Source organism: Amblyomma mixtum, chromosome 1 (genome assembly GCF_055824585.1).
Source record: "Amblyomma mixtum isolate Tamu chromosome 1, ASM5582458v1, whole genome shotgun sequence".
NCBI lineage: Eukaryota > Metazoa > Arthropoda > Arachnida > Ixodida > Ixodidae > Amblyomma > Amblyomma mixtum.
The window spans coordinates 231,759,550-231,771,649 of record NC_143012.1 but is presented as its reverse complement, the minus strand read 5'-3'; the positions used below and the strand labels follow the sequence as shown (position 1 = coordinate 231,771,649).

Here is a 12,100-nt window from a genome sequence, read left to right as displayed (position 1 = left end):
CAAACAAGCATAACACGCATAGAACACGATTAAGACATCAAGGCAAAGGTTACGATAAAAACACACACAATGCACGTAAAGAAGTAGATTTTATATTTAATGCTATCCAGTATCATAATAAACACCACATGTTAGTCACTGGCCAAGTTTTGGCATTTCCAGGTAGGGCCCCTTCTTTCCCGACTTTTCTTTAAAGATGGCTTCGCACTCAACAGCCGCGCTTCAGAATCTCGTGAATGATATATTCCTCAACATTTCCAGAAGCAAGCGGCAAAAATATTCAATGTACCTCCCTTCAAGAGAGATATTTTAGAAAATTTTCAAAACAAGACATAATTACCTAATGACATATTACATAACAAGCCTGAATCGCCTCCATGAAGTGCCTTTATTTTTTCTTTAGCCTTTAACGTCAAGTTTTCATGATTAAAATTATATTAGTGCAAATTCGCAGCACCTCTAACGCTTGCTAGCAAAATATCACCCTGTTACAACATCCTTGCTCCTTCTAGTTTTATTTATTCGAAGCTCTTAGCACTGTACGCCGATTCTGTGTCATGGCGGTGGTGCTTTTCGAACGCGCGATACTTAGCAAGAAATGTTTTCCCGCTCTGTCCACGCCCAGGTCAATTCGCTGACATCCCACCTAACGGCAGCTTCTTCTCTGGATGGCGGAAGACCCGATCGGCTCTGGTTCACCAAAAGTGGACGGACCAGACGAATGTCATCTTCTCCATCAGCCAGCTGACCTCCTACTATGTGTACGAAGACAACGTTGTGATCGTTCCGGCAGGTGCTTTGCTGCCAGCGTTTTTCCCCGTAGATGGAAATGCCGTCCTCAACTACGCAAAGCTCGGCAATGTGAGTCCTTGGGCTTTTAAGCTTATGCAAAGCCAGACAAATTCAATCATTAAAAAATTAGGCCTGATTAATTGGATTGCTGCCGAGGAAATGCGGTACCAAACTTCTATCACTCGGCAGACAATTCCAGACCTGATGTTATTCATTTTCCAAGTTAATTGTCTTTCACTCCCTAGTATAGTGCACTTATGGTTCTAATCTAATTTCGACCACGCAAAAGGCAAATTGTGTCACATTGATAGATCAGGTTCAGTAGTCATACTGCTACCAGCGCAGTGGCGATGCTCCAAGGTTAAGCGATGCACTACTGCACTAGTAGTGGCTGTTTAGAACACAAATGCAAAGGCAAGATAACCGCTGAGAGTAACCGAGTGGATTCGAAGGGAAGGCAAGCATAGTAAGGGGCGGCGGAAAGTTAGGTTGGAGGATCACATTAAGAAGTTTGCGGGGATACGGTGGCTACAGCTGGCAAAGGCCAGGGTTAATTGGATAGACATGGGAGAGGCCTTTGCTCTGCAGTGGCCGTAGTAGACTGATGATGATGATGATGGATATTTAGCAATGAAACTGCACGAGATTATTTTGCTAGAGTAGGAAAGAAATTTTTTTGCTTCACTGCTCTCACTGCAGCTTTTCTTGACCCCGTTATGTCTGGGAGCCTTAGAGGAAGAGCCGCAGGGATACTGTGCAAAAAATTTTTATTAAAGTGCGCGTGACTCATTGCAGAGTAACGCATTGCATAGTGCAGCAAAATCTTAAAACCGCTTGCATCAAGCAGTTCACGATAACAAAAACGTTATGAAATCCAAGGTTTGACGAAATCTCGTCTGGTCGGGTGAATACATGTTAAAAATAAAGAGGCACCGACCAACAAGGTGTAGTCAATATGACAGACGTTTCGGCTCCCACACGGAAGCCTTGTTCACTGAAGGAAAAAAATTTCCAACATAGTGCTTAAGTACGCTGCACTAATTGCCGCAGGCATCTAGCGTACGCGGGCGGCAGATAACCGATGTTACGATTCAGCGTGTGATCTGTTGTCTGTATAAACAAGGACTCCACATATTGGCGTGACGTTCAGTTTTTCTCACGGCCGATAACTGCGGCCTCTTCCCAAGCGATACTATGCTTCGCGCTTTCGGCATGGTCAGCAAGTGGGTTGGAAGCCACCTTCTTGTTTCTGACGTCATTCTTGTGATCTTTCAGCCGTCTCTCGAAGCTTCCGCTTTCCCCTATGTAGGAATAATCGCAGTCTGAGCAGGGGATTTTATAAATTACGCCGGGAAATCTTTCTTTCTTCATCTCGTCTTTTACGGCCACCACCTCATGACGAAGCTTGCACGCAGGAACATGGGCTATATGCACGTAATATGTGCGAAAAGTGCGAGCCAATGACTCACTCACGCCTGGCACGTAAGGGATGGCAGCTCATGCACGGCAAGGAATGCGAGCGAACTGAGATGGCCTGGCTGTTTGGCGTATAACAGCATCCACAAAGTGGTTTGGGTAGCCACATTCGTTGAGCCGCATTCTGTCGCCGTCCACAATCTGTCTTCGTATAGGCCTACTCGAGCCGAGCTCGCCGTGCTGGAGCTCGGTTTGAACTTCAACACGACAGCGGCACCTGACACAAGAAAAATCATTTGTGCTGTTGAACAGGCTGTAGGTCTTGTGGAAAACAGTCGCCGAAAGGAGGCTCGCACCCGTGCGATCAGCATACTCGCCGAGCTGCCACGTCGGCTTCCAACCCCGCTCCTTCCTGAGGACCGTGATGCAGTCAAGAGCCTGCGGAGCAACTCGGATATTTTAATCCTCCCTGCTGACAAGGGAAACGCCACTGTCATCCTTAACAACTGCGACTACGTAGAAAAAGTGACGACACTTCTGAAGGATGAAGGCACGTACGTGCGGCTCAAGCGGGACCTGACGCTTAAGGTAGAGCGACAGCTACAAAGGCTTTTGGCTGACGTCTTTCGGTTTGTTCCGCCTCAGCACAAGTCCTTGTACTTCAGACTCCTTTGTCACAACGGGTCTGCACCTGCATTATATGGTCTCCCAAAGATCCACAAGCTGAACGTTCCAATTCGGCCCATAGTGGATTTTACCCGCTCCCCCTTGTAGCGGCTTTCAGGCTACTTGCACAAGGTTTTTTCGCCACTCGTCGGCAAGGGTGCGACTTCCGTACGGAACTCTTTCGATTTTATTGAAAAGCTACGTGAGGTCACGATCGACAGCGACGAGGTCATGGTGTCGTTTGACGTCATATCACTGTTCACGAGTGTTCCCGTGCATCTGGCTGTGGATGTGTGCCGATCAGTTCATCAGAACGACGACGGACTGAGTGCCAGAACACCTATCGAGCTACCGGACCTGTTGAGGCTGCTGCAGTTCTGCCTCGAAAACACATACATTGTCTTTCGGGGTACTGTTTACAAGCAGGTTCATGGCACTGCCATGGGAGCATCAATATCGGTCACAACAGCAAACCTTACAATGGAGCATTGGAAGGCCGAGCTCTGGCTTCGTTCCAGCCACGCCTGAAGGTCTTTTTTCGATACGTTGACGACTGCTTTTGCATAATCAAAAAGGATGTCCTGGCTGCTTTCACGAACCATTTGAACAGCATGGAAGATTCCATTCAGTTCACGGTCGAGCAGGAGATTTCTGGGCGTCTTCCTTTTCTGGATGTTTTGATTGAGTGATGCAATGACCGAATGTCATTCAAAGTGCACAGAAAAGACACGCACACAGGCCGGTATCTTCATTTTAACTCGGTCTACCCTACTTGCCACAAGCGCTCCGTCGTTTCTACCCTCGTCCGACGTGCGGAAAGAATATGCTCGGAGCCTCAGGATAAAGACTCTGACCTATGCCAAGTACGCCACGAGCTCAACGAATGTGGCTACCCAAACCACTTTGTGGATGCTGTTATACGCCAAACAGCCATGCCATCTCAGCCCGCTCGCATTCCTTGCCGTGCACGAGCTGCAATCCCTTACGTGCCAGGCGTGAGTGAGTCATTGGCTCGCACTTTTCGCACATATGATGTGCATATAGCCCATGTTCCTGCGTGCAAGCTTCGTCATGAGGTGGTGGCCGTAAAAGACGAGATGAAGAAGGATAGATTTCCCGGCGTAATTTATAAAATCCCCTGCTCATACTGCGATTATTCCTACATAGGGGAAAGCGGAAACTTCGAGAGACGGCTGAAAGATCACAAGAATGACGTCAGAAACAAGAAGGTGGCTTCCAACCCACTTGCTGACCATGCCGAAAGCGCGAAGCATAGTATCGCTTGGGAAGAGACCGCAGTTATCGGCCGTGAGAAAAACTGGACGTCACGCCAATATCTGGAGTCCTTGTTTAAACAGACAACAGATCACACGCTGAATCGTAACATCGGTAATCTGCCGCCCGCGTACGCTAGATGCCTGCGGCGATTAGTGCAGCGTACTTAAGCACTATGTTCGAAATTTTTTTCCTTCAGTGAACAAGGCTTCCATGTGGAAGTCGAAACGTCTGTCATATTGACTACACCTTTTTGGTCGGTGCCTCTTTATTTTTAGCAAAAACGTTAACAGGAAAAAAAAAATGCAAGACAGTCGAAGGGAGGTAGCTGTAGTCAAATCTTCCAATATGTGAAAATAATGCGTTCACAGACTCTTTCCCGTTCAAAGTTGCTTTTTCCGGAATTGTTGGTATGAAGTGTTTGAGAACGAGAGACTTTGAGCTCTGTCAGCGCCATCTTGAATTCTCAAGGCCTGCGCGCTTTCCTTTTCCCCTGCTCTGACGTCAGCCACTTTGACCGCTGACCCAGCGCCCCCACCTGCCCCACCGCATTCCTCCGACACTGAGACGTCTCCTTTCTTCCCTCAACCAGTTTTGTACCCTTCCGTTGTCGTGTAGCCGGACGTCTCAGCGTGCGCTGCTGCGTTCCATTGCTGTTGCGTTCATGAGTGCTGGCTAGAAAATTGCTTGTGATCGTGATACATAAATTTTTGCGTGTCCCGCACCTGCTGTGGAAACGATGGGTCGCTGCTGCGTGCCCAACTGCAAAGGAAATTACGACAACGGGCCAAAAGTGCGTGTGTTTTCATTCCCAAAAGACGCCCGTAGGATTACGTGGGAGCGTGCTGTTCGTCGAGACGACGTCGACATACGGACTCTGCGAGATCCTAAGGTACATTGTCTGCGCATTGAAGCTATCGTTGAAGACTAATAATTTATCACGGTGCTAAAATATGGGCAAGGTGTGGTTTTAAAATTGATGGAACGCGAAGTTTTCCCTAGACTGCTGGTATCAGTAAATATTACAGCTTTCTCTCTTATGTACCAGGCAGTGTTCTTGTGTGGTTGAATAGATAGTTTTGCAAGTTCAGTGCGGGCGTTCATGTCTTGGTTAATTAAAAAAAAACTCTGCCTCTTCCGTAACCGAGAGTAGAGTAAGCATGAAATGTTTACGGGCATAATGCGAAGCGCACGCGGACACGACGAGACGCAGGCCTGACAAGAATGTATATGCAGCGCGTTCGAAACTGTCCGAAGTGCGTAGAGGCGAAAGCGTTTTCAGCACCACTTTGCGTATGTGACACTGGTGATGTTACCACTGGATTACGTCACACATAATTCATGACGAAGTAATGGCAAATTACTGATTAGTGTGTAATGACTGATTAATTACTGAATACTAATAAACTGCTAATTAATGACGCTTAAGCTTCGCCTTTAGGAGTGGAACGCGACAGCGTGTTGTAGCGCTGCCAGGCAGTCCGCGGAACGCCACCACCCGTTCGGCGTGATGCCTCGTCTTTTGAACGCGACACTTTCTGAGGAAAGGAAATTACGCAGTAATTCGTAATTCTCTGTCATCTCGGTGGACACCCGAGCCGCACCTTACAGGAAGGTAGGAACGCCACCACCCGTTCGGCGCGATGCCTTGCCCTTTGAACGCAACGTTTTTTGAGGACAGGAAATGGAGCAGTAATTCTCTGTCATCGCGGTGGACACCCGAACCGCACCGTAAAGCATTTCATGCTTAAATATTGTAACAGGGTGAGCTCACGGGCTAGTTGGTTATTCATAATAATTTTTCAACAGCGCATGCTACACAAGGACTCAAGACGAGGAAACACACACACAGCGCTGACTGCAACTTTATTTGCAGTCAGCGCAAATAATAATAAAGTTGCAGTCAGCGCTGTGTGTGTGTTTCCTCGTCTTGTGTCCTTGTGTAGCATGCGCTGTTGAAAAATTATTTTAAATATTGTGGCATGTATGTGCTTTTTGCACGCGTTATTAGAAATCGGAAATTATAATTCCGTGCATTATCAAACGCACAGCTAGTCTGATACTCGATAAACATTGAGAAGGCACTGGCAGCAGTTATTTTTTGTGACTCGTTTGGAGACCAGCCGGCGCTTGCATGCCGGTCGCGTAGGAGGGCTTAGACAGTCTCGCTAAATCTAGTGAAGTCTCGTACGGTGCCCGGATGTTCTCGTTTCAGAGCCCGGATGAGTGGAACCTTCCACTGGGTCTCGGCGTGACGTCACCACACTGCCGACAACGGGAGCTAAAAGCATTTCATGGCACACAAACGGAAAAAGCTTTTCCATTTGTAAATATGTATATAATTTGTAAATATGTGCATAAAGTCTTGTGGCCACTGTTCCTTTCGATCACTGACGTTTCTTTCACTGAAGTTTCAAATCTAGATATGCTACGCGAAACATATACCGCTAAACGTTTCCAGCAATCCCTTCATTAAGTACGATGAAAACCCACCCATTCAATGCATACCTTTCTTCATTTTAGCCCAATGCAATTAAAAAGCAGGCGCAAAAATTTTACCCCGCATCAGTACCGCCCGCACTCCGCGCGTGCCCCGGCACGGGAGGAGACGCGGGGAGTGGCGGCTGGGTCAAGTTCGGTGACGTCACGGAGGGAGCGCGCAGGCCTTAAAGTGTCTAGGTGGCTTTGGCTCTGTACAACAGGTAAAATTTTTTTTAACAGTAGACAAAATTTTCCCTTGCATATGAATGTGCATTTGCATATGAGCGATGGCTCTGCAAATGCATTGTTTTGGGGATGCACGTGCACTGTGATCGGCATCAAAATAAATATATCAGCCACTTATCTCAGTGGTAGCGGCCGACCTAACTAGAACATTTTTTTCTCTTAGCCATAAGCGAGCAGCTGGTAGGCGCATTTCATGCATGCTTTGGTTTATCTCTTCAGCTTCGCCTGTCGCCTTAAGTACACTTTATTTTATGTCCAAACAAATAAAATTTTCATTATTATACAGCGAAACACGTAAGAAAATGCAAATTATTTGGCTGACAAAGTTGCATGCACCGAACTACGGAGCCACCCATCGAAGTTTAGTAATTTCCGAAGTTGACCGGACCAAAAAAAGGTATTTACCTCGAATTCCACGTCTTAAATCATCTTGTCATTTAATCGCGACCACATTTCGCCGTTATTTTAACGGCGTTTTTCGTCAACTATCCGCTCCACGGAGTGGACCTCATCGACTAGCAGTTCTCCTAGTAGGACGGAGAAGATGCTTTCCACTGGCGCCTGCAGTGCCCCCTGCGCAGCTGCGGTCCTCTATACGCTCGTCGTGCCCGCCGTGGGGTTCAATACCGACACACTGGCAGGGAAGCACACTTGAATTATACGCTGCGATCAGGGTCGCACTAGCGGAAAAGGTATGTCTAAGTACGGTTATCCGTGAAAACAACTCAGCGGAACTGAAACTGCGCGGGGAACGATGAACAGATCCCACGAGGGCTGCTGCCATGGCTGGCTTAAGGTAGAAAAGAAACCAAGATTGCAAGGAAAATTTGACGTTTATATATCAGTTTATACAGCATATGGGCATAATCATTAAGGAATTACTTCCGGCGACCGAGTGGTAGCTCAAATGGCGTTGTGAAACCTGACATCTTTACCTAACACTTGTCACTTTGGGGGGTAAGAGTTGTCTCTTTCGAGTGATTAAGGCTCATTTTGGAATGCTGTGCTGAAACCGCAGTGTTACTTTATTTATAGAAACATCAACTGAGGTCGCTAAATGTGCGTCGTAATTAGCCATCTCGCAAAGAAATCGAAAATTGAACACCAACAAGAGGAAAAAATTACGCGAAGAACTTGTCGTTGCAAATCTGAACACTTGTGGCTCTTTGTTTTGTACTGCAGGACTTCGCCCGCAAAATCATGAAGGCCTTCGACGTCACAGGAATATTGTACGATGAAAACGGCCAGTTCAATCCATGGAATACCACGGCCACCGTACAGCGCTATATATTCAATATGAGGTGCTTGCATCATTCACACGAAAAGGTGAGAGGAACTACTGCGGGCAAAAGGTGACGATACAAACGATGTGAGATGAGCCCATAGTCTTCCTTTTTTATTCCTCGAGGCGGCCGAGATCAGCTTAGCCATGAAGTAATATTACAGTGCAAGAAAAGCATTATATATTTTTAATCGTAGTGGCGAATAATAGAGGAGAAGTCTCAAATCTGGAACACAAGGAAACCGGCCAGGCCTTCTTGAGCAGACCTAGTCTTAGTGCAGACATGCTTGTTTTATTGCGAAATTTATGGGTCTGTCATTCCTACATAACTTCGTGCTGACACACACTGCGTGGTTTTATACAGCTAATTTTATAGCGCTCCGAATAAAACGCGGCAGAAACGCAACTCAACACCAGCGCTATCACCAACGCTGCCAACGCAACACATTCGTGATTTGTGTAATCTGGTCTTCTCGCGGTTTGTGCGCGATGCAGCGCAGTTAGTTGCGCACAACACACATTGGTGAGTTACAAATGCTTCATGCTTTCCCAGTGCTTCTCGCTAACGCATCCGTAACCACAAGCACGTACTAGACGATGCGGATAAGTCAGAACGGTTGGACAGAAATCTACTTAAGTAATAAGGTATTTCAATATGTAATTTGCTCATGAAGAAATATCCCGGTTTCAGTATAGAGTTGGCATAAACCGTACGACACCCGCACTGAACCCATTTTAAGATACGATAAGATAAGATAAGAGATGACATTTTCATGGCACTAAATCGTTTATTTATTTATTTATTTATTTATTTATTTATTTATTTATTTATTGGAAATACTTGCAGCGCCCATAGGCATTATTGCAGGGGGGGGGGGGGGGATGAGGATAGATAGCAGAATAACAGGGCAGAAAAAAAAGGACAAAAGCAATACAGCAAGGCATGACAAAGCAAGTACAAAATGAATGAATATGAAGAAACAACAAAGCATGACAAGAAAGCAAAAAAAAAGAAGCCAGCTGCGCACTCATACATCCGATAGCAACGCGCGGAACATACGTTCGGAACGGCACTCAACAATTTCGTGGGGCAGGCGATTCCATTCATGAATGGTAGATGGAAAAAATGCATTTTGTTAAGTGTTAGTTTTGCATTTGAATTGTTTAATCTTCCACCCATGGTCAAGTCTCTTTCACCTGAAATTCGGTGGAAGCAAATAATTTTCTTTATCTATTTTTATTTTTCGGTGAAAGATTTTATATAACATTTCTAACCGAGAGTTCGTACCGTAAGTTGAACCCGTAAGGGTTTCATACGGCCCAAGGCTGTTAAAACGATATCAGGCATCAGTTGAACGCAATGACACATTCCTTCTCTGCGATTTAGCGTCCTGCCGCGGTAGCTCAGTGGTTATGGCACTCGGCTGCTGACCGGAAAGGCGCGGGTTTGGTCTCGGCCGCAGCGGCCGAATTTCGATGAAGGTGCAATTGTAGAGGCTCGTGTGATGTGCCCGTTAAAGTTGGTCGGAATTTCCGATGCCCTTCACTACGGCGTCACTCATAGCCTGAGTTGCTTTGGGGCGATAAACCCCAAGAAATCAAACTCTATTTTGGCGCTGAGAGCAAAAGATCATGTCTATTTCTTCCTAGTAAATCGACGCTGGCAGGTTCCAAGAGTTCGCACTATGGGCCCCCAATGTTCAACACACGGCTAGCACCGTTGGAGTCTGCTGCGTTAGAAAAGTATAAATGCTCTTAAATGCTTTCACTTTTTCACTATACAATCAGTGTAGGTCTATAGTTGCTGATCTTCATTAGCTAACTTCCGCCAGTTGTCATGACTCATTGAACTTCTTACGCTGTTTTCCTTGTAAGGAAACGCGGACTTCATCAAGCCAATATGGCTTTTTGTCGGCAATTCCTAAGTACTGGCAATACTGAATAATGTTTCTTTACGAGATGCAAGTTCTTGGACGAGTTCTTACGAGTGTCAGTGCGTTGCCACACTTAGGGACCTTACCACCATTCGGGAGCGTATCTCAGTGGTCACATATAATTCTCACGATTGCTGCACTGCAGGCGGGATACACGCCACTCGATCTGCCCCTTAACGAAACCGTGGCGTCGGAGAACGTGGCAGATCTGGCGGCGGCCACCACAGCGCACGCTGCCCACCAGATGCTGCACATTTCCGAGAGGACCAGCACATTACCGGGCCTGAACCTCACGGCGGAGGAGCTGTATTTTGTTGGCCGCTGCTTGGACGCCTGCAAGTACAAGAACGACACCGACACGCCAGCAGGGCACCTCGCAAGCCCCCTTGCCCGCTGCGAAGTGCCCGCGATGAACATGGAGGCCTTCGCGCAGACCTTTGGTTGCAGCGCGCAGGCACGGATGAACCCTTCACCGAAGTGTTCCGTCTGGTAACCGCTCTGCGTTGTGCTTTACACCTTCTGCTATCAAGAAGAGTCTCGCTCATATCTGTTCCTTTACTGTTTTACTCACTTTGTTGATTATGAATTTGAACAAATTATGACAAGAGCACTAGCGCCTCCTCTTTGGAACGCGTCAGAGTCCTTCAAGCGAAGAAGGCTAGACTTCTCAACAACAAGCAAAATGTGCTTAGGCAGATCAGAATTTATGAATGTGTACGTATACAGACAAATAAAAAAAAATTTTGATTTTTTGATTTCTCAGCACCTGGCACAAAGACTCGACGGGTTCGGCGCTCCGGCGCTCATGAAATTGTTGCGGTTTCAACGGCAAACCATGTTGGCCTAGTTGGGGTGAATGTCTTAAGTTATATCTTCGTAAGTAAACACTATTGGCCGAAGGAACCTTGGATGTCGCAGTCGTATATTAAAATTTCTGACACGCAAGTACCTCATGGCACCGACAATTAGGTGGCAACACGCTGCACTGCAAACGTCGCTCTTTGTATGTGTTTAATCTCTGAAGCCCAGAGATGAAGTACACGCTCAAAGGTTAGCTTAGCGAGATGCTTATATACCACTAAAAGGTAGGACTTAGCGAATAACACATAGACATAGGAACGAAAACGACACCATGTTTCCTATCTCTCCTGTCCTTGTCTTATTCGCGCAGTCCTACCGTTTAATGAAATAAACCAACTGAGGGCAACATTTTGACAACCATGCTTTTGACTTTTTGATTCACCACTAAGTAAAAACGGTTGAGAAACGAAGCTTCGTTTCACTTTCCACATATTATTTAATAATATCTTCGCTTCCTAACATCTTGGTAAAATCAGCAAGACAAAGTGACCGAAAACAAGTCAGTAATTAGGTTTGACTTACTGTTCTTTCCCAGAGCAAAGAGCAAGTTAATAACATAGTCGTACAGAATATTGCTCCAAAATATATTTGCGCATCTTCTATAGTACATAGGCTTGCCTAATGGACCTCTCAATTTGTCGATAATGGTTTTAGCATTTCCGTGTGTATTTTCTTTTTTGTAGAACTTCCTGTACAATGGGGTAGTAAAAGAAGCTAGCGAGTGAATTCAAAGCCTTGTCTGACGGCGGAACTGCCTGCACATTTCCTGCGAATTTGAGGAGCAGCGAGAAAACAAATAAGCGATTTTCACTGAAGTTTTCTCCTTTCATTTCTGGAGAAATTCTTCGAGAAGGAAATAAGGGACATCATATTTCGGATAAACACGTCGACTTCTCTTCTTTTCTCTTCTTCTTTTTCTCGTCTTCTTTTTCTCTGGGAGCGAACTTCAAACGGATCAAGAAAGAATGAACAAGAGAGTGTCGGAACGCGTCTCTCCCGTCAAAGCGTGTGAAGATAGTTATGCCATTCCAGCGTGCTCGAAGTGCGAGGCGTATGACGGGAGACTTGCTTTGGGAACTTCTAGAGTTTGCCAAGCACGTAAAATGCCAATATCAGCTTCAAAAGCGCAACTGACTTCTCTGCAGTT

At 46.1% G+C, this 12,100-nt stretch overlaps 1 protein-coding gene across 1 annotated transcript; it reads left to right on the top strand.

Moving 5' to 3' along the window:
- Nucleotides 1-128: 128 nt before the first annotated feature.
- Nucleotides 129-10,585, top strand: LOC149371126 (neprilysin-2-like). Its single transcript, XM_089579365.1, has 4 exons — nt 129-162; nt 626-861; nt 8,059-8,202; nt 10,238-10,585. Exons 1-4 carry the CDS (start codon nt 129-131, stop codon nt 10,583-10,585), a joined length of 762 nt encoding a protein of 253 aa, XP_089435491.1.
- Nucleotides 10,586-12,100: the final 1,515 nt, after the last annotated feature.